Source organism: Microcebus murinus, chromosome 17 (assembly GCF_040939455.1).
Source record: "Microcebus murinus isolate Inina chromosome 17, M.murinus_Inina_mat1.0, whole genome shotgun sequence".
Classification (NCBI taxonomy): Eukaryota; Metazoa; Chordata; class Mammalia; order Primates; family Cheirogaleidae; genus Microcebus; species Microcebus murinus.
This window is the reverse complement of record NC_134120.1, coordinates 163,234-184,731: the sequence shown is the minus strand read 5'-3', so window position 1 is coordinate 184,731 and position 21,498 is coordinate 163,234. Positions and strand designations below refer to the sequence as shown.

The window sequence follows — 21,498 nt, the reverse complement described above, 5'->3', positions numbered from 1 at the left end:
CAAAGCCTGGTGCTGCTAATGTGCACCACTGGAGTTCGGTTCTCTCGTCTATGAAACGAGAAGGAGAACCACGCTTCCCAGGAAACCTCACGGCACTGAGCTAATGGCACTGTTCAAAAGTTCCCTGGAAACTCAGGCCTCGGAGGCAAGCGTGAACGGCTGGCGCAGCCTCAGCTTTCCGGGCTTCTGGGAAACAGCCCAGGAACGGCCTCAGAGGGGGCTTCCTCCAGCGGCCACGTGGGCAGGCGCCATGTCCGGGTCACAGCCCTGGGCAGTGGCCACGGGTGGGCATCGAGGGTGGGCCTCAGCCTGAAGGGAAGGGGCATTTCTTCTCAGCTTCTGCTGCTCAGACTCACATGTGATTTTGTGTTTGAAACCATAGTTACAGAGCACGCTTGGGTCGGCTTAATTTCCAAATGCAGGCATCAAGCTAGTTGGGAGCTGTTTGCTCAGCTCGAACCCTGTGGCTTTGGGAGGTGGTGAGAGATAGGCCCAGGCTCAGGGTCAGACAAACTCGGGCTTGAATCTCAGGGTTGTGTTAGGAGCCGTGTGATCTCGGGCACGTCTGTAACTATGGGCCTCCGTTTCCCCACCTGTGAAAGGAATACTGGCCTTGCTGGGTTGTTTCAGGGTTCGGAGTGACAGCATGCGAGCAGGGCTCAGCTTTCTCCTGGGCATGTGGTGGGCTCAGGCCTGGTTTTTATTACATCTAATAAAAAATCAGGCAGTGTGAATCCACATGCTCTTTGTCAAACTTTTGCTTTACCTTTAAGCGTGTTACTGGAACAAAAGTGAGGCGTGTTTGAAACAGCAGCTGGCGTGGCCAGCACTGCTCCCGCGCACTGCCAGGCTGTGGTGGTCAGAGCTGCTGTCTCGTTGGCCCAGGTCTGCTGGTTGATCAGGACGCGCTGGTGGAAGCTCTTCAGACCGGGGTCATTAGCGCCGCAGCGCTGGACGTGACCTACCCGGAGCCCCTGCCCAGGTAACAGCCACACAGACTGTTGCAAATGAAAAATCATGCAAATGAAACGAATAATTAACAGAAATTAAATCATTTCTTTTTTTTTTTTTTTTTACCAAATCACTCAACTGGAGAAATCATTTCTTATTTTAAGTTTTTTTTTTTTTTTTTTTTTTTGAGACAGAGTCTCGCTTTGTTGCCCAGGCTAGAGTGAGTGCCGTGGCATCAGCCTAGCTCACAGCAACCTCAAACTCCTGGGCTCGAGTGATCCTTCTGCCTCAGCCTCCCGGGTAGCTGGGACTACAGGCATGCGCCACCATGCTCGGCTAATTTTTTATATACATATCAGTTGGCCAATTAATTTCTTTCTATTTATAGTAGAGACGGGGTCTCGCTCTTGCTCAGGCTGGTTTTGAACTCCTGACCTTGAGCAATCCGCCCGCCTCGGCCTCCCAAGAGCTAGGATTACAGGCGTGAGCCACAGCGCCCGGCCCTTATTTTAAGTTTTAATCCCTCTGAAATTCTTGGTATAGTGGTTCAAATTTATTTTCTTCCAAATTGTACTTCAACTCTACGATTTTTCCTATTGAATTAAAAATAGGAGGGGCAGTGTCCACAGACGGCGTCAGGGAGGTGTAGAGTCTCGGCCAGAGAGGGGCCTGAGCAGGCGACCTGTCCCACTGGGGGCAGCGGCTCAGGTGCAGGCTGTGTCCAGCCCGAGGCCCAGAGAGGAGCTGGGGTGCCCCAGGCAGTGGCCCCGGGGATGGAAGCTGCGTGAAATAGCTCCTGACCCAGCAGGCAGCCCCCCACCTGTGACCCCGCTTGCCCTGGGAACGCCCCTTACACCCCAACTCAGGAGACTTTTAGTGAGATAAAATCAAAGTTATTCCCTCAATTGCTTTTAAGCAAACGTGTGGAATTCTACATGCATCACACTTGCTTGTGTATTTTGACCCAGCGGTCCAGGCTGTTGGGACTGGAGTCTCGATTCTGTCATTTGTTAGACAGAGACGCCTCCTGGCTTTGACTTCTGTCCAGGAGACAAGTTACGGTCACATATTAACCAAACTGAATGTCTAAGTTTACCAAGGGCGACCAGAGAACTTACAGGTGTTTCTGAGAAAAATGGTATTTTATGTAGAACACAGGTTCTCTGAGTGTCTCTTGTACCTGAACTGAACTGGGTCCAATGGAACCAACCGCTGAAGCACCGATTTTTGCAGCGAGAAGAGCTTATTGTCGAGGGAATTGGAGTCAGGTTCCGGTGGAGTCCTGACTGCAAAGGGAGCCCCTGGGCCAGGAGTCGGGCTGCGGGAGATGGGCCGGAGGGAGGTGCCTGGGCTGGGCCGTGGCCCTGCACGCTACGGTAGCACGGGTTTAGTGTTCAAGCAGCAGTGGTGTTTCCCTGTCAGCCAGTCTGACCCCATAGGTTATGTCTGTGGGTTTTTGATCATGGGCCACTGCAGATTTGGCACGCTGGGGAGACCGGTCCTGTTCGAGCTTTCATTTCAACTTGGGGGAGAAACTTTGTTGCTGCCCACCACAACTGTGCTCTACTGTGGAAAAAAGAAATTTTTTTTTTTGAGACAGAGTCTCGCTTTGTTGCCCAGGCTAGAGTGAGTGCCGTGGCGTCAGCCTAGCTCACAGCAACCTCCAACTCCTGGGCTCAAGCTATCCTGTTGCTTCAGCCTCCCGAGTAGCTGGGACTACAGGCATGCGCCACCATGCCCGGCTAATTTTTCTATATAAATTAGTTGGCCAATTAATTTCTTTTTATTTTTAGTAGAGACGGGGGTCTCGCTCTTGCTCAGGTTGGTTTCGAACTCCTGACCTCGAGCAGTCCTCCCGTCTTGGCCTCCCAGAGTGCTAGGCTTACAGGCGTGAGCCACTGCACCCGGCCGAAAAAATATTTTAAAAAGCAGAAACTTCAGGGTTATTTAGTGACACTACATAAATATTCCTTGCTTTACGAAAGGATTACTACCAGATCGTTTGTAAAAAGAAAAAATGTATTTGCTAACGATGCCAGGAGCCCCCAGACCACCCTTAGATTCGATGATGTGTCTGAAGGACTCAGAGAACTCAGAAGAGCTGTTGTTCTCACAGCTGCAGTTGGCTGCTGAGAAAGGAGCAGGTGCGTAGGATGGAGTCCAGCAAACACCAGGCCCAAGCTCCCCCAGACCGTGCGGACAGCACCGCCCCCTCCACCAACAGTGCATGACAACACACGTGGAGTGTCTCCAGCCACGGGAATGCACTTGGGTGTCCAGGGGTCAGTCCTGTAGGCGTGGGAGCCTGCAGGTTTGACCTTAGCTGCCTGGGCTCCGGCCCCCCGAGCTCAGATGATATAGCACACAGATGCCCAGGTGAATAAAACAGGCATTCACCATAACTTACACTGTTATCATAAACCATTCAGCATTGCTCACGGCCCCACACATAAAAAGACTCTTACCAGGCAGAACATCTCAGGGGCTCAGAGGCTATCTCCTAGCAGCTGGTCAGGGCCAGTCCTTTCTTCAGCATGTGCAGGATTCCGCAGCCCAACCTGCCAGCCAGGTTGACCCTTCACCACATGGCCACACCCTCCCCTGGCCTCAGTGCTCCTAACTAAATGGTCACATTTACTTGAGCATTTGTTCAGTGTAGTGTCTGTCTGACAGATACAGTATGACGGTGTCTGATTTTGGAGGAGCCAGTGTAGGGGAGGGATAGATTTAGGGAAACAACGAACACCCTCTAATGCCATTACATTCATTTTTGTATCTTTGACTATTAATAGTTTACTTGTTTCCCCCTTGATGTACTGGTATTTATTTATGTCTTGTGATTAATTGTGCAGAACAACTTAGCATACGATTAGCTGATACTTAGCTACACCCAGTTTTTCATCAGGCCAGCCATTCCCCCTTGGTGTTGCATCCACGGAGACTCTAACTCCGTCTCTGGTACAGTCGGTCACCCATCCATGCCAGTGTCACTGTACGACTTACTGGCAGAGGGTTAGTTACCGACAGAGTCAGTGCTGCGCCACATCGCAGTGTGGTAGCGGCACAACCGCTTTCACTGCAGAACAAATTGTGAATAGTTACACATGCTTTCTATGCCTTCTGAACAGAGTCAGGCCTTGCCTACATACCAGATATTATCATGGACAGGGGTTGGTACAGCCTGCCTGATCTGGCTGTTTCTGGGTTCTGGGGCAGCCACCCTGTCTTAGTTCCAGCGTGTGCTGTTACAGAGAAGGCCCTCTTCCTTCCTGTGGGGCACGTGGGTGTTCTTCCTGCCCTCTCCGACTGTACCAGAGGATGTGTGTTCTGTCCATTGGCCCCGGGTAAGGGCGGTCACTTGCATTGGCGTGAATCACAGGGGCCCCCAGAGATCTTCCATCTGTCTGGGGTCGATTCTCACAGGTGTAGCCCCAGAGCCACAGCCAGGATGGAAGGGTACTTCAGCTTCTGTCTGTGGGAATATTGTCCAGAGACCCTGCTGGGTGAGGTCACGGCCCTTTTCCAGTGCCAGGCTGTAGTGTCACCGTCGTTGTGTCTGACCTGCCTGACCACCTTCCGCTGCCCCCCATCTTCCCAGGCTGACTCCATCCCTTGCCTTCCTCCTGGAAGAGAATGCCCTCTAATCTGCTAGCTCCAGTTAACACACCTTTTCTCTCTGAATGTCACCCCTCATTAAAGCGAAGCCAGCCTAGAACAGCATTCTCTTCTAAGGCCCTTCCTGTCTGATCGGCTAGTGCCGTTAACCAGCCGCGCATGTTGTGCCATTGTGAGCTGATGGCCTGAGTGCAGTCAGGATGCATGTTTTATACCCAGAATCCTGGGCCTCCCATACCAGGGTCTTTGGAGTAGTGTTACACCTCAGGGTGACTTAGCGTGAGTAGGCCTGCTGTGGCCTCCCCCACCCAGGGTAGGGGTTCCTCTGGGAGATGAAACCAGAGTATGGAGTTAAAGAGACCACACAACTCTGAACAGTCTTCCTCGGTTACTCTGATTCCAGAGATCATCCTTTGTTGAAGTTGAAGAACGTCACCCTGACACCTCACATTGGAAGTGCCACGCACCAATCCAGACGGCAGATGATGAGGGACATGACTGACAGCATCCTGGCTGCTCTTGGTGGCCGTCCCATCCCCAACGAAGTGCTGCTGCACTGATTCCCAGGGCGAGGCATGGCAGATCCCTGGGGAAATCATATTTGGTGTACCTTATCAACGTCCCGCCCAGCACGTAGGCGCCTGTTATGTTGGCTGGGCAGGCTCTCAGGATGGGCGTGGTAGCGAACTTCTGTGGCAGCCGTGGTCTCAGCATCCTCAGCGCTGCTCTTGAGGGAACTTGTTTTTCTCATTCGTAAATGGGGCACAGAGAAGAACTGCTTGTCTAAAGTCTGGGCTTGCAAATAGCTGAATTTTGATTAAAGCCCTAGGCTTGGTTTTAGTTTGGATTTGGATTTGTTCTGTGAATTTCCTAGTGCACTATTGTGTGAAAAAACCCAGTTTCTCCCACTGCACTGTCACAACATGCTTGTAATGCCAGATGTGTGGGAATTTCTCCCCACTAGCAAGCAAGCAGTACTGTAGCAGATACCACCCAGGTGTTCTCTAATCTGTCTACCTGGGGATGGTGTCGGAGCCCACAAGTTGAGGGCTCAAGCCCACAAGACTGCCCCCCTTCAGATACTGGTCAAAAGTCCAGGCCTCTGGAACTTCTGACTGACTGGCTTCACCTTGGGGTTCCCAGGATCCCCTCTTTAGGTTCAATTAACTTGCATGTTTACCAGATTATTACAAAGGATATTTTATTTTATTTTATTTTATTTTATTTTATTTTATTTTAGTGTTGCTCTGTCACGCAGGCTGGAATGCAGTGGTCTGATCATAGCTCACTGCAGCCTTGGACTCCTCAGCTCAAGCGATCCTCCAGTTCGGCCTCCCAAAGCGCTGGGATTACAGGCGTGAGCTGCCATGCCCGGCCATAAACGATATTTTAAAGGAGAAAAATAATCAGGCAGATGAAGAGACACACAAGGCAAGGTCTGGAAGGGTCCCGAGCACAAGAGCGCCTGTCCTGTGGAGTTGCAGGTGTGCCCGGCCTCCCGCACACCTGCCCGGTTCAGCTGCCCAGGTCTTTGTGCCCCATCCTGCTGGGCCTTTCGTGGAGAGCTGGTTAGGCGTGGACAGGCGTGTAGAAATGCCACCGGGCAAAGGGCGCGCTGTGGCACTCAGGCTGAGTGGGGAGGCCCAGCAAGGCCTCCCTGACAGCACCGCCGGCCCGTGTCGCCACCGCAGTCGAGGGTTTCCCTGCAGCCGGATGGCAGGCAGGCGGGGAAGCTCAGGGCCCCGCCTGCGAGGAGAAGGGGTGCGGCCGGGCAGCAGAGCCAGGGCCTGTTCTCCGAGGCCTCCAGCGCCCGGCACTGTCACAGAGGACTAACACGGCCGAGGGAGATGGAGCGGGGGACGCGCAGCCACCGGGACCTCAGGTCGGGTCACACGCCGGCGCCGGTGCCGCAGCCCCGCGCCAGCGTCCACTCCGCCAGCGCGGGACTCGGTCGGTGTCGCGCCGTGAAGTCAAACGCCTCCTCCACGCCCCGCCCACACACCGCAGGCCCGCCCCACGCCCGCTGTCGCCCCGCCCAAACGCCGCCTGCCCCGCCCACGCACCACCCGCCTCGCCCAGCCATCGCCCCGCCCACACACCGCAGGCCCGCCCCACGCCCGCTGTCGCCCCGCCCAAACGCCGCCTGCCCCGCCCACGCACCACCCGCCTCCCGCCCAGCCGTCGTCCCGCCCACACGTCGCCACGCTCGGCTGTCCTGCCGGCCGCCCACATGCCGCTCCGCGCAGCCGTCGCCCCGCCCACACGCCGTCACGCCCAGCTGTCGCTCCGCCCACACGCAGTCACGCTCAGCCGTCGCCCCGCCCATACGCCTCTCCGTTCAGGCGTCGCCCCGCGCAGCCGTCTCCCCGCCTACACGCCGTCAGGCCCAGCCGTAGTCCCGCAGTCAGGTTGCTTGCCGCTGGTCCCTTGCCCTGCTCGCTGTCGCCCGGGTGTCGCGCCGCGGCATGTGGGCTCCGGCCGGCGGGCTGTTGGGCCCCCGCGCGGGGCTCCGGGCGCTGCTGTGCGGCCGGGACGCCGCGCTTCTTCCGGGCCGCGCGCGGGCCCTGCACGGCTCCGCAGTCGCCTGCGGGAGCAAGAACTTGCTCAAGAAGTTTGCCTCCAAGTCCAAGTAACGCAGCGGGCCGGTCGCGTCCACGCGGGGCGGGGGCGGGGCACGGGGCGGGTCGCATTCACGCGGACGGTACCGGGGTGTCGAGTCCACGCGGGGCCGTGTCCACGCGGGACGGTGTTGGGGTGGGTCCCGGGCCCCGCCCCACGCCCAGGCCGCGGCGCGCGCGTGGCCTCCCGGGTTGGGTGCCCACCACTCACCGTTGGCGTTTGCAGTGTTCCCACACAGTCTGCTCACGAACGAGTGTGGGGTTAAAAAAAAACAAAGTGATAGGTATATTTATTTGATTTTGGTCGCCGGAGCATTTTTCGTGACAGTAGTTTCATCCAATAAAGAGGGAAGGAAGGAAAAATACGGGAATTTTCCTTCTGTGTTAAGGCCAACTTTCTGTGTGGTCTTCACTGGAAAAGCGGAGCTTGTGGCGACAGTTGCGGTGAATGAACCGACGCTGCTCCGTATTGCTCACTGACGCCCTGGTTCCTGAGAGCCTCCCTCGTTCCATGTCGTGTCTTGTCCCAGATGGGCTCCCCTAGACCGTACAGTGTCACAAACTTTCCGTGTTTGTTTTGTTTTTGTTTTTGTTTCTTGTTTTTGATGACCGTAACAGTTTTGAGGAGTGCTGGTCAGGTATTTTTAGGATGCCCCTCTGTGGGAATTTGCCTGATGTTTTTCTTATTATTAGACGTGGGCTGTGGAGTTTTGGGAAGAAGACCACAGAGGTAAAGTGCCCTTCTTGCATTATAGCGAGGGAACACACCGTCAGCACAGCTTGTCACTGTGGATGCTGGCCATGGTCACTCGACTGAGGTGTTGGCCAGGTCTCTCTGCTGTAGTGAAATGTGCCCCTTTCCACACTGTGCTCTTTGGGAGAATGTCACTATTTGCTGTTCATATGATGAGTGGAGAGTTACACTCATAAATCACTTGGCATTCTGCATGGGAGGTGTGTCTCTTCTCCCCCATTTATTAACTTATTCATATCAATATGAACTCGTGAGTTAAAATCCAATATTTATTTTTTATTTTATTTATTTTATTTTTTTTGAGACAGAGTCTCGCTCTGTTGCTCGGGCTAGAGTGCTGTGGTGTCAGCCTAGCTCACAGCAACCTCAAATGCCTGGCTCAAGTGATCCTCCTGCCTCAGCCTCATGGGTAGCTGGGACTACTCAGCCTCCTGGGACTATAGGCATATACCACCATGCCTGGCTAATTTATATATATATATATAAAATATATATATATATATATATTTTAGTTGTCTGGCTAACTTCTTTCTATTTTTTTAGTAGAGATGGGGTCTCGCTCTTGCTCAGGTTGGTCTCGAACTCCTGAGCTCAAATGATCCACCCACCTCGGTCTCCCAGAGTGCTAGCCAATATTACTTTATTTTGCTTTAATTGTTCCAGCTTTGGTCATGGGGAGCTCTAGCTCCTGTATCCCTTTAACAGGTCCCATCATTATAGGGCTTCACTGTGTTTTCCGGCATATATGTGTGTATCTAGCACTTCTTTACTTCGTGGCACTACAAGACACTCCAAGTGTATCTTGTATATTCCTGTAGCAGCTGTAGAATCAGGCTTTCTCCAAGGAGCCATGGTTCCTTTTATTGGAGAGTGTTGTTAGAAACCACAATATGGGTGCTGGATGTGTTTGCTGCTGCTGGCCTGTCTTTTGGGCCTTCTCATCTGACAAAGCAAAAGATACATGTGTTTATACCAACATTTAAATATACACTCACCTATAAACACTTCTGTGTGCAGCCATGTGCCTCCAGCTCTAACGCACACCCATGAATCATCCTACCTTCCTCTTGCCTGGCTGGAGCTCCCACTCCTGCCGGCCGCTGTCCATTGTGTGCTCTCGGGGTTGGCAGTCTCAGTGTGTGCACAGCAGCATCAGGATCATTTGCCTCTGCTCCATGGGAAGCCACTTCATCAACCAGACTGTAGTGTTTACGTACAGGGCAGTAGGTATATTTTGAAGATACTCTTTCTCTCCCCTTGGGACTAGAAGTGGACTTGGAGTAAAAATATGAGCTAGAATTAACACCATGTTCAGTCCCTCCCCCCCAGCCCATGGTGTTGTCAGTTAAATGTCAAAGTTTTCTGGAGCTCCAGAAACAGAACTGTGTCCAAGTTTAGCCCTTTACAAATAGTTGTGTCGTCATAAGCTGTTGAGTGAACATATACAACTTTTTCTTTTTTAACTTGCCATCACTGTCCAACATAATTTTTATTTCTTCCCCACAGAAAAAAGTTTTGGTATGAAGGTCCGTCCTTGGGGTCTCACTTGGTAAGTACAGCGTAGCAGCGGTGAGCCACTTTCTGATCTCGGTAGGAGTGCAGTTCCAACTGTGGGCAGGACTCTTGCTTGACAGCCTTTTAGTTTCTGTTTTAGAGGGAACAGCGTCTGTGTGGATGGGACTGGATACCATTGGTAACGTGGAATTTTGACCTTTTCAGAAAAAATGTTCTGACACTAATGTTTTCTAGAAAGGCATATATATTATCAAATTCCAATGTGGTAATGTCCATTCAGTTTAGTGTGTGTGTAAACTGTAAAAGTTTATACAATAAATGGCCACCATTAGAAAAAATAAATACATCATGTACATCAACAACTATTGACTTGAACCTTTAACAGAGTGAATTTTATGGTATGTGTATTATATTTCAGTACAAATTTTTTTTTTTAAAAAATACATACTGGTATATAGGTGAAATCTAGGAGGATCTGAATCAATAAACCAACCTTTATCTTCACGAAAGCTGAGGTGGCTGAGAGGAGTCTGTGTTGTGTCCGGTGGTCCACTGAGCCCTTCCCCCTTGGTGTGGGTCAGCAAGGTCTAGTGCACAGTTGTGATGCTGGCCTCTTGTGCTCTTTTTCCTGGTGGAGACTCACAAGCCATCCAAGTTGGACTTGCTGGTGCAGAGTACTTCGAAGAAAACCAGGAAGGAAGACCACGTGCGCCTGAGGGCCCTGAATGGCCTCCTCTATAAAGCGCTGTCTGATCTGCTGTGCACCCCTGAAGTGAGTCAGGAGGTCTGCGACCTGAACCTGGAGCTCTCCAAGGTACCCCGCAGGGCCGAAGAGCAGAAATTGGGCTGGATAGCAGGCCTGGCATTTAGTTCACGTGGCCCAGTCTTGCCTGACAGTTAAAATAAGGCACCTTTTCTCACACAAAGTCTTAGTTGTGGGTTGCAGAAGCGATCATTGGTCTGGTCATTTGAGCACTACAGACAGATGGCCCAGTCTGTCATGCAGAGCAAAGGTTTCACTGCTCACAGACAGCACCTGGTAGAAGGTCTAGGGATATGTGTGCCCCTTTCCCTCAGTACGTGGATGAAGGAGATGCTTCCTCCAGCCCACTCGGTGAGGTCAGCCAGGGGAAATCAGGAGGAGAAGCGGCAGTAGGGCTGTTTCACTGAGGGCAAGTGGCTGTAAAGCTTGTGCTGCAGGCTTGGGCTGGTCACCCAGGTGGCTGGTGGCACCTGGAGAAGGGGCAGGCAAGACTTGGGTCCAGGGTGTGCCCCTGGGACACTGGCTTTGGGGCGGGAGAGGTGTAGGGAGCTGTTGTTTTCCTGAATGTTGTCTGTCTTGAAAGCCCACATAAACTAAAATGTGATTTGCGGGTGGGTCTCAGGTCTCCCTGACTTCAGACTTCTCAGCCTGCCGCGTATACTGGAAGACAACTCTCTCTGCGGAGCGGAACGCCCACGCACAGGCTGTCCTGCAGAGAAGCGCTGCGTACATGAGGTGAAGGCGTTTGTTTTCTAAATGTACTTGCTCTTTGCTTGCACCTTCAATTTCCCAGCTGTTTCCCTTGTAGGTGGACTTTCCTAATTTCTCATTAAGTGTTTCTGCTTTTAAGGAAAGTTTTAGAGGTACTTTCTAGAATTTCAGAGTATAATTTGCATTTTCATATAAGCCATAGTCTGGGTCAGCATTTCTCTGTGGTCTAGGAGCCCTAGGGATCTGGAGATCCTTTTGGGGGTGTGTGGGGGTGAGCAGTTCCTTCACCTTCTCTCTGTGTGTGCACTGAGGTGTGCAGGCCGTGGTGGGAGCTGCTGGTGCCTTGTTGCCAGCGGTAGCCTCAGGGCCACATGTCACATGCTCACGGTGAAGAGTTTGCCACTTAAGAATATCTTTGCTGAATAAGCAAAAATTAGTCATTTTATTGACTCTTGACCCTGAGTACATGTCGTTTTAATATTCTGTGTAATGGGAAGTACACACAGATCACCTGCTGTCTGCTGATGGACGATGGTTGTGGCAGGGAAAAACACCGAACAGAAAAGAATGAGTGAGGCTGGGCACGGTGTCTCACACCTGTAATCCCAGCACTCTGGGAGGCTGAGGTGGGAGGATCACTTGAGGTCAGGAGTTTGAGACAAGCCTGAGCAAGAGCAAGACCCCGTCTCTACCAAAAATAGGAAAAATTAGCCTCTACCAAAAAAAAAAAAATCAGCTGGGCATGGTGGTGCATGCCTGCAGTCCCAGCTACTTAGGAAGTAGAGACAGAAGAATCACTTGAGCCCAGGAGTTTGAGGTTGTTGTGAGCTATGATGATACCACTGCACTCTACCTAGGGTGACAGAATGAGACTATCTAAAGAAAAAAAATATAGTGAACAGGTTTGAGTGTTTGGCAGACATTCTCTCAAAAACAAGTGTGTGAACCTTCCACTTGAGGGCAATCAACTGACCGTATCTGTTGCCAGTAATAAAATTTAGGCTTTCAAGTGAAAATCAGAATTTTGGAAAACTTATATTCACTACTGTGAGCTTGACAGCTTCTGGGTACTTGAAGACTCTTCTGATGACCTTGGCAGTGCCGTTAACAAATGCAGTGTTGTATAATAAACCTGGTAACCATGTCAACGTGTGGAAAATCTGCATAACTTGGTGAGCCATTGCTTTCCAAGTGACCAGTGTGTGAGAGGACAAAACCATGCGTGGGGAGATCTGTTCAAAGTGCCAGCTAGGTCGGTGGGTTTCAGTGTGGCAGAGCGGGACGTGTTGGTGTGGTTTCACATTCCACGCTGTGACTAACCTTTAACAAACGACCAGTGTTTAGCTGTCGTGTGGCGTGGAGGAAGATCCACACTTTCCTAAGGGCCACTAAACGCTCTCTTTTCCCAATTACTTGTAACTCGGTGAAGCCAGGTTTTCTTATGTTTCCACCCGGGTAAGGACAGAATGCCGAAGCAGTGTTGAGATCTCGCTGCCTTCCGTTAGGCTGGGCCTTGGGGAATGTGCAAGTAGGTAAACAATGCCATGATTCTTGCTAATTTTTTTAATGGAATGTATAGTTATTTTTCATTTAAAATGTCTATGTGAGCATTTAGTGGGTTTAGTAGTATTTTAAGTGGCTTTAAAAAGACGTGATTTTTACATTTCTCAGTTTAATTTCTAGTACAGTAAATGCTGATAAAACCCACACAAACAAAAAGTTCTTTTGGATGCTCAATAATTTTGTTTTTTTTTTTTGGGATGCTCGATAATTTTTAAGAATGTAAAGTCTTCCTGAGACCAAATATTTTGAGAATTGCTGAGCCTCTTTATTTTGAACTTCTTTATTAACAACTTCTTAAGAAAGAAGTTGTTCAGTTTTCTCTTCGGTTTTAAAAAATTTGGAAGTCCAGCTCACCAGCCACCACCTGAGAGCTGGAATTCCTCCTTTGTGCTCTGCCTCTCACTTTTCCCCTCTGGCCTCCTCCCCTCTCGTCATGCCCCCTTCTCAGGGGAGGGGGCAGAGGCTAAGAGGTCAGTGGCACGTGGAGTCTGTCCTGGTGCATCCACATGGTCATCACTGACGTCCCTACAGCAGTCCCCAAGAGTCTCTCCAATTGCGTATCACAGATGGCCAATTTTACCTTTTAATATTAAATATTTAACAAAAGCAAGAAAATGAGAGATTTTCAACAAATGTTGAAATAGCATTGTTTTCTGATTTTTTTAGGCAATCAGAAAATTCAGTTGTGCTGACTGTCCCTCTTTCCAGCTCTTGTGGTCACCCAGGGCCTAGCGTCAGGTTTCTTCATAGCTACCTACCAAGGGCTGCAGTCACGGTTTCACTGGACGCATGCCGCACCTGGATTGACCACCTCTCTTTGCGTTGCATGACGTAATGCAAAGGTTTGGGGACTAGACACAGTCGTAGCTAGTCTGGGTACTTGAGGTTTGTGTCGTGCCAGTGACTGTCCACCAGGTGGAGGTCAGGCTGGCAGTCACAGGCCCCAGAGCCCAAGGCCCCTGGGATGTGCAGGGACACCGCAGGTTCAGGTCAGTCATTTATAAGGATCTCAAAGCTGCATTGAGAGAATGAGAAACAACTGCAGTTGTGATGCGCTTTGCACCCCTTTGTGGTGTGGAGCTGGCTGAAGCTGGCTCTCTGGACTGGCGTTTTCATCTTCGGGTTCTACGATAGATACTCCTGTCTCCTGCTGCCCACCATCGGGCTGCTTGGCAACGCGCATGGTGCAGCTGCGAGAACCCACTCTCTCCCTCCAGGCACCTTCTGATGACCCAGCAGACACTGAGGAACATGCCCCCGATAGTGTTTGTTCAAGACAAGGCAGTCGCAGCACTAGCTGAGGTGAGGTTTTTGAATAATTAACTTTTTATCATGTAAACTTTTATGTGAGTACAAATTTAAATTTGTGCTCATATAAACTACCAGTTGTTGAGTATTTAATTATTTATTTATTTTTTTTTGAGACAGAGTCTTGCTTTGTTGCCCAGGCTAGAGTGAGTGCCGTGGCGTCAGCCTAGCTCACAGAAACCTCAAACTCCTGGGCTCAAGCAAACCTCCTGTCTCAGCCTCCCGAGTAGCTGGGACTACAGGCATGCACCACCATGCCCGGCTAATTTTTTCTATATATATTAGTTGGCCAATTAATTTCTTTCTATTTATAGTAGAGATGGGATCTCACTCTTGCTCAGGCTGGTCTCGAACTCCTGACCTTGAGCAATCTGCCCACCTCAGCCTCCCAGAGAGCTAGGATTATAGACGTGAGCCACCGCACCCGGCCGAGTATTTAATTTTTAAATACCGAGAAGATAATGCACAGTTTCTCTGTTCCCAGCCCCTAGAGGTGACTGCGTCTTCTGGCTTTACCTTTTTATGCTTATCACTATAACTGACAAGGAAACGGAATCTCTGTTCCTTGATTCACAAACTGGAGGCAGCCAGCACTGCACTCCTGTGCTTGCCCCCACCTCGCACCTCCTTCCTCTCGACTGACCAGGCCACTGTTGTTCTGCACCATTGAGGCTCATAAATTTATATCTGTCTTGTGACTATAAGTGTTTCTATTGTGATGATCCTTGCTTAGAGATGGGTTAATTATAAAGGTTAAAAACCTGTACACAGACACACATATATATCTTTATCTGGGTAGTGATTAGCAGGTAGTAAGGTTGTTATACCTTAGAAATGTTTACCAAAAATAAGTAAATAGAATTTATAATATTATAATTATCTAACTATTATTCACTGTAGGACTGGTTAGTATTTGGATCCACAGAAGGAAAATATCTAATTTGACATTTTGTCTTTTGTTACTCGTTGTATAGGTAGCACTAAAAGCATTAGACAGGTAATAACCTTGACAGATCCAGGATTTCCCTAGCTAGAAAAAGAGACAAGAGTGAAGTGACGGTCCCCAGCGTAAAGAATCAAAGGCAGTGTCGGTGTAGCAGTGTGCCTGGAGGACAGCAGGAGGCCTTTGCCCGCACCCTCCTGGGCTTTTCCTCGGAGCTCCCACCCACGACCTCCCCTGCCCTGGGGAGGGCCCCGCCCCCGCCCAGCTCTGCGGGCTCCTGCCCAGGCACGGTCACCCGACGGGGAGGCAGGTGCTGTCTTGAAGCAGGCAGCTGTCTGGCAGGATCTGAACATGCGTGGCACAGGCTGCTCAGGGCATCCCTGGAGGCTGTTGAAACAAGGAGGTTTAGGCTTGGGCAGGACTGTCTGGTGAGGTCTGGGTTGTTACCCCAGCATAGAATGTCACCTGTGCCCAGTGTTCAGGTCCCTCAACCTCTGCAGAGCCAGACTCCTGACTTTGTGAATTCCCAACATGTTTTACCTTGTCTTGTTAGGAGGCTTTTTCTCCCTCAAACATGTAAGTTCTATGGCAAAATTGAAGCATTTTACAAAACTACATTAGAAACCAGTAAATGTGGCCGGGCTCAGTGGCTCACGTCTGTAATTCTAGCACTCTGGGAGGCTGAGGCAGGAGTATTGCTCAAGGTCAGGAGTTCGAAACCAGCCTGAGCAAGAGCGAGACCCCATCTTTACTAAAAAAAATGGAAAGAAATTAATTGGCCAACTGAAAAAATAGGAAAAAAAAATTAGCCGGCATGGTGGCGCATGCTGTAGTCCTAGCTACTTGGGAGGCTGAGGCAGGAGGATTGCTTGAGCCCAGGAGTTTGAGGTTGCTGTGAGCTAGGCTGACGCCAAGGCACTCTAGCCTGGGCAACAGAGTGAGACTCTGTCTCAAAAAAAAAAAGAAAGAAACCAGTAAATGTTATTTAATTCAACTAATGTTTAATTAGTGTTTTCATAAATTTGACTGACATTTACAAGTTTTATTTTTTATTTATTTATCTTTTTGCTTGAGTCTTGCCTTGTAGCCCAGGTTGGAGTTATAGTGGTGTCATCACAGCTCACTGAAGCCTCGAACTCCTAGGCTCAAGTGACTCTCCCACCTCCACCTCCCAAAGTGCAGGAACTACAGGTGTGAGTCACTGTGTCCAGCCAGAGACTAACATTTACAAGTTCTTAATATAGTTTTATAGCTCTAAAAAAGCCTCACTTCGTTATCAGGGAAAATGCAACATGTTAAAATAACAACACGGTGTTTGAAAGCAGAAGCTGTCGAACAGGTCCTAGTATTTGGGGAGAGTCAATCGAAGGAATGTCGTGCAGTGCAGTGAGAAGATCTGTCGTTGAGCCAGCGCAGGAAGGAGGCGTGCTGGAGCCCTGTGGAGCTGGGCTTTACTGCACGCGTGCAGAGGCAGGGCTCGCTGCTCACCCTGCGTGTGTTCCTTTTCAGATCGACCGCTTACTGGTAGTAGCTGACTTTGGACCCCCAGATGAAGAACACGTCGTACCAGGCAATTTCAGGTGATACATGTGGACGTAACTTTCAGTTCCCCGGTGTAAATTCCAGGTGTGGAGTTGCTGTCTTCCATGGCAGCTGCGCAACCTGTGCTGACCTCTGGCGCTTGCCCTGAGGCCCAGCGTCCACCTGTAGCAGGTTCATTTTGGGCCTGGCCACGTTTACACAGTGAAGGCCTCAGTGGTCATCCAGGACCCTTCCTGTCAGGAAAGGGGTCCCCTGTGAGTCTCTCGTCCTCTCCATTTGCTCAACATGGTTTTGTGTGCCTGCTAGCGCTGGTCTAGCACTGGCCCTGTCTAGCACTGGGGACGTGTCTGTGAACAGCAAGCAGTCCCTGTTTCTGGAGCCTGTGGTTTGCTGGGGACCGACAGGAAGCTGTAGATGTCACAGAAGAGTCAGTGTGTGAGGAGGGGTGTGCTGGAAGCTGGGGCTGGGAGAACTGGGGGGTAGCCTGCAGAGGTGACAGAGCCTGGGGGAGGCAGGGGTGTTTGGAGGGTGTTTGGGGGGGCTGTCCCAGCTCACAACACAGGGCAGGGTCCTCAGCAGCATCAGCATCCCCTGGACACTGCTCCCAACTCCAGTTCAGCCGCCTGCCAGGTACTTGTGACGCTTCAGTGTGAGAACTGCTGAGCCAGACACAGCCCCACGTGACAGCCAGCCTGGCACATCCGGAGTCCTTGGGGTGCAGTGGGGGGAGGTGGGGCAGGGAACTGAGCCCTTCCTGAGCAGAGTGTGGGAGGGTCCAGGGGCGTGGAGGCACCTCGTGCAAATGTTGCTGTCCTCGCACCTGAGCAAGGCCTGATAGGCTCCACCCATAACTCTGGCCTGGTGCCCTGGCCTCTTTATGATGTGTTTAATGACGACACAGGTTCCCATGTCGGGACCGTGCTGGCCACTGGGCTCTGACGCTGGGGAAGGGCACAGCCCAGCCCACCCTCCCTCGCTCTTGTCTCTGTCTCCCTCGAACTGGCATCCAGGGGCTTCGCGAGCAAGATAAGGGAGTGCCCATGGTGGCGTTTGGGTGAGGGTGCTGGGTCTATGGCTTGGCTTGTGCTTTGTGTGAAGGCTCCTCTTCTACCCTTCCAGGGACCCTGACGGCCCACCCCTGTGTGACACCGAAGGACTGGCCACACACTCAAGTCTGTGTGGGATCGATCACCAGGCGCTCAACAGGCAGATCATGGAGTACAAGAGGAGGAGAGAGGGCAGGCTCGGGGCTGCAGCTGGGCCAGGGCCAGCGGCCGAGCTGGCAAAGCCCATGGTAAAAGGGAAGAAGAAGGCCAGGCCCCGTGCGGAACAGGACAGCTCCCTCAGGAGTTACCTGGCAGGCGAGGACGACCTGGATGACGCCCCAGGTCCTGAGAGCCACCCTCAGGACTCAGAGGAGGAGTGGGAGGCAGACAGAGGAGGCAGAGGCACAGATCACGGGCGCTATGCCGGTGGGTAGGTGGGCGTCAGCTCTGCCTGCTGTGGCTGTGGGGCCTGTACCCAGCCTGAGCATGTGAGAGAGCCCATTGGCATGAGGTGCAGCCTGTGACTTCAGTCGGCTGGTGGCTTCGTCTGCTCTTCTGCCACGTCCATGGTTTAGCTCTTCCATGTTTCTAAACGTGATTTCCTACAGAAAGTCGGTGTGGTTTTTCCTCCAACACTCTGTGTGTAGTCAAAAAAGTAAACAGCAAGTTCACAAATTCTCACAAAAGTGAAAATAGTAAAATAGTGTCTCAGTGATGGTGGCACAGGTGCCTCCACCTGCAGTGTGGGCTGAGAGCTGGTGGGTGGCAGTGAGTTCTGGGCCCAGGGGCCAGCGCAGCAGTGTGGGCTGAGAGCTGGTGGGTGGCAGTGAGTTCTGGGCCCAGGGGCCAGTGCAGCAGTGTGGGCTGAGAGCTGGTGGGTGGCAGTGAGTTCTGGGCCCAGGGGCCAGCGCAGCAGTGTGGGCTGAGAGCTGGTGGGTGGCAGTGAGTTCTGGGCCCAGGGGCCAGCGCAGCAGTGTGGGCTGAGAGCTGGTGGGTGGCAGTGAGTTCTGGGCCCAGGGGCCAGCGCAGCAGTGTGGGCTGAGAGCTGGTGGGTGGCAGTGAGTTCTGGGCCCAGGGGCCAGCGCAGCAGTGTGGGCTGAGAGCTGGTGGGTGGCAGTGAGTTCTGGGCCCAGGGGCCAGCGCAGCAGTGTGGGCTGAGAGCTGGTGGGTGGCAGTGAGTTCTGGGCCCAGGGGCCAGCGCAGCAGTGTGGGCTGAGAGCTGGTGGGTGGCAGTGAGTTCTGGGCCCAGGGGCCAGCGCAGCAGTGTGGGCTGAGAGCTGGTGGGTGGCAGTGAGTTCTGGGCCCAGGGGCCAGCGCAGCAGTGTGGGCTGAGAGCTGGTGGGTGGCAGTGAGTTCTGGGCCCAGGGGCCAGCGCAGCAGTGTGGGCTGAGAGCTGGTGGGTGGCAGTGAGTTCTGGGCCCAGGGGCCAGCGCAGCAGTGTGGGCTGAGAGCTGGTGGGTGGCAGTGAGTTCTGGGCCCAGGGGCCAGCGCAGCAGTGTGGGCTGAGAGCTGGTGGGTGGCAGTGAGTTCTGGGCCCAGGGGCCAGCGCAGCAGTGTGGGCTGAGAGCTGGTGGGTGGCAGTGAGTTCTGGGCCCAGGGGCCAGCGCAGCAGTGTGGGCTGAGAGCTGGTGGGTGGCAGTGAGTTCTGGGCCCAGGGGCCAGCGCAGCAGTGTGGGCTGAGAGCTGGTGGGTGGCAGTGAGTTCTGGGCCCAGGGGCCAGCACGGTAGAGCAGGCTGAGAGCTGGACCTGCCGGCCCTCCAGAGCTGCTGAGCAGGACCAGCACCGGGGCTCTGTCCTCCAGGGGGCGCTGGCACAGCCTGTGCAGCAACTCCTCCTCCTGGCTGAGGCCGTGGTTGAGCAGATAGTGGGAGTCTGTGGGTTTGGTGGGGCTTCCTGGCTAACCCTGGCCATGACAGCAGGTCCAGTCACACTGGAAGCATAGCAAATTTCCCCCTCAGCGCCTGTGGCCGGCTCGTGTGTATTTTCTGAAGTGCGTCCAAACATCCGGCAGACCTGGTCTTTGCCTTCTGGAGAGCATGTGACCATGACACGGGAGCCATTAGAGTGCCTGTGAGTCGCACTCAGTCTTTTGTGTCACCTCCAAGGCAAAGGCTCGCTTAACTGTTTATCAGAAGAGAAGACACGCGTTACACCTGTAAGTGTCTCCTGATTCGGCTCTGTTTCCTCATGCCCTGGCCCCTCTCAGCTCTCAGGTCCTAAATCCTGCACTGGCTGCAAACTGGCCAAGCTGCATAGGCCGGCGTCACCTCCCTGAGCCCTAGTCTGCAGTCAGCACCATGGGCCTGGAGCTTACCACACGGTGTTCTGTGAGAATCGAGGTGGCACGTGGTAGGTGGGTACTTGCTAAATGCAGGGTCGTTTGTGTGGAGAGAGCTGGTGCAGGAGCAGATCTGTGGTGGCCGGTGTGGTGTGTTGTGTACTGCAGTGGAGGCTCCGGCAGGGAGTTGGGTGGAGAGCCTCAATGACCCGCAGACAAGTATCTTCCCAGGGCAGTAGCCTTCCTCCCTCTGGGCCTTCCTCCCTCTCTGTGCTGCAAGCCCTTCTCACATCTCAGCTGTAAACGTCTTGGATTGGTGGCAGTCTATTTCCCATGGTGGTCCAGGAGTGAGGCAGCATCAGAGCCCCTGCCCTCAGGGTGGCTTTCCTCGGTTGCTCCTCCAGGTCCCCAAGGCCCCAGGACCTTGTCATAGGAGAAACCCGTTTTACATCAGAAACTTCAGGTACTTTGCAAACCTGCCAGCCACCATGAGGGGGAAGAGCCTGGGTGTATTTGTGTGTCCTAGGAAGAAGGGACAGAGCTGGAGGAAGGACAGTCTGTGCCCAGGTCAGCTAGAGGGAGCGGAGGCCTTTCAGTGCCTGGCTTGCCGGGGCAGGGGGTGGTGGGAACAGAGGGAGGGCAGGAGTTGTCTCTCTGATCGGGACCCAGTGGTCGTCAGTGTCTGTGGCCGATGCTGGCAAGCACACTGAAGTAAATTGATTCTGTATTTCTAAAAGTAACTTGTTTTTGTTTTTTGTCTTTTTTTTTTTTTTTGAGACAGAATCTTGCTCTGTCGACCAGGCTAGAGTGCAGTGGTGTCATCACAGCTCACTACAGCCTCAAACTCCTGGGCTCAAGTGATCCTCCTACCTCAGCTTCCTGAGTAGCTGGGACTATAGGCACCCGCACCACGCCCAGCTAATGAGAGACAGGGTTTTGCTCAGGCTGGCCTTGAACTGAGCTCAAACAATTCTTCGGCCTCCTAGAGTTCTAGGATTACAAGCATGAGCCACCACTCCTGGCCTAAAAGTAACTTTATACTTTATTTTTACAGAAGTACTATATGTTCTTTGTTAGAAAAATCTAGAATATAAGATACCAACAAAATGAAATAAATAAAAGCTCCATGTACTCTAATCTCCCAGTGACAATTCATGTTAAATTTTGATGTAGAGCCGGATGTGTTGGGGTGTGTCTGCAGTCCCAGTGCCTTGGGAGGCCGAGGTGGAAGGATTGCTTGAGCCAGGAATTTGGGGCTGCAATGTGCCATGATTGAGCCTGTGAATAGCCACTGCACTCCAGCCTGGGCAACAGAGACCTTGTCTCTAAAAATAATTTTGGCAGGTATATTTTTCCAGTCTTTTTCCTGTGAATGTATTTACAAGATGGGATCATTTTGCGTACACTTCTTTTTAGGATAAGTTTTTATTTTGGAACATTCTCAAACTTACAGAAAAGTTGAAAGTCTAGTACAGAAGGTTTTTTCTGAACCATTTGAGAGTCAGCAGCCTACTTGATACCCATAACCACTGTTGATGTGTATTTCCTATAAACAAGAACATTTTCTTACAGAATCATGATGCAACCATCAAAATCAGCATGTTAACACTGACATATTAATACATCCCAGACTGGTCACGTAATTTGTGGGGCCCCATGCAAAATGAAAAACTAGGGTGCCTTGTTCAAAACTAATAAATTCAAGATGGTAACGGCAGAGGGGTAAACCGAGTGAGGCCCCACGCTGCATGCCTGACGCACCCAGCCAGCCCTGATGCCTCAGGTGCTCAGCCCTGTGCTATCTGCGTTTGCCCCAGTGCCGTCCCTGACTGCACAGTGCCTGCCGCCCTCGCCTGGAACGGCTCTTCTGGCTTCTCTGAGCCTTCCTGG

The 21,498-nt window shown here is 52.1% G+C and overlaps 2 protein-coding genes across 2 annotated transcripts in view; both read left to right on the top strand.

The window, feature by feature from the left end:
- The window catches only part of LOC105884734 (putative 2-ketogluconate reductase), a 48,531-nt gene extending 43,118 nt beyond the window's left edge, over nucleotides 1-5,413 (top strand). The window contains exons 6-7 of the mRNA XM_012788923.3: nucleotides 886-982; nucleotides 4,970-5,413. Of these exons, the coding sequence (XP_012644377.1) occupies nucleotides 886-982; nucleotides 4,970-5,126 (254 nt within the window). The 3' untranslated portion in view covers nucleotides 5,127-5,413. The remainder of the gene's footprint in view (nucleotides 1-885; nucleotides 983-4,969) is intronic.
- A 1,457-nt stretch (nucleotides 5,414-6,870) lies between these two features.
- RBFA (ribosome binding factor A) lies at nucleotides 6,871-18,015 on the top strand. Its single transcript, XM_075993777.1, has 7 exons — nucleotides 6,871-7,195; nucleotides 9,445-9,487; nucleotides 10,091-10,267; nucleotides 10,839-10,951; nucleotides 13,708-13,792; nucleotides 16,251-16,321; nucleotides 17,403-18,015. The coding sequence occupies exons 1-7, from the start codon at nucleotides 7,032-7,034 to the stop codon at nucleotides 17,761-17,763; spliced, it is 1,014 nt and encodes a 337-aa protein (XP_075849892.1). The 5' UTR covers nucleotides 6,871-7,031; the 3' UTR covers nucleotides 17,764-18,015.
- Nucleotides 18,016-21,498: the final 3,483 nt, after the last annotated feature.

Coding starts and splice junctions, on each gene's coding strand:
- RBFA (XM_075993777.1), top strand. CDS start 7,032: ATGTGGGCTCCGGCCGGCGGGCTGTTGGGCCCCCGCGCGGGGCTCCGG. Junction 7,196..9,444: donor AAGTTTGCCTCCAAGTCCAA/GTAACGCAGCGG, acceptor TCTTCCCCACAG/AAAAAAGTTTTGGTATGAAG. Junction 10,952..13,707: donor AGAAGCGCTGCGTACATGAG/GTGAAGGCGTTT, acceptor CTCTCCCTCCAG/GCACCTTCTGATGACCCAGC.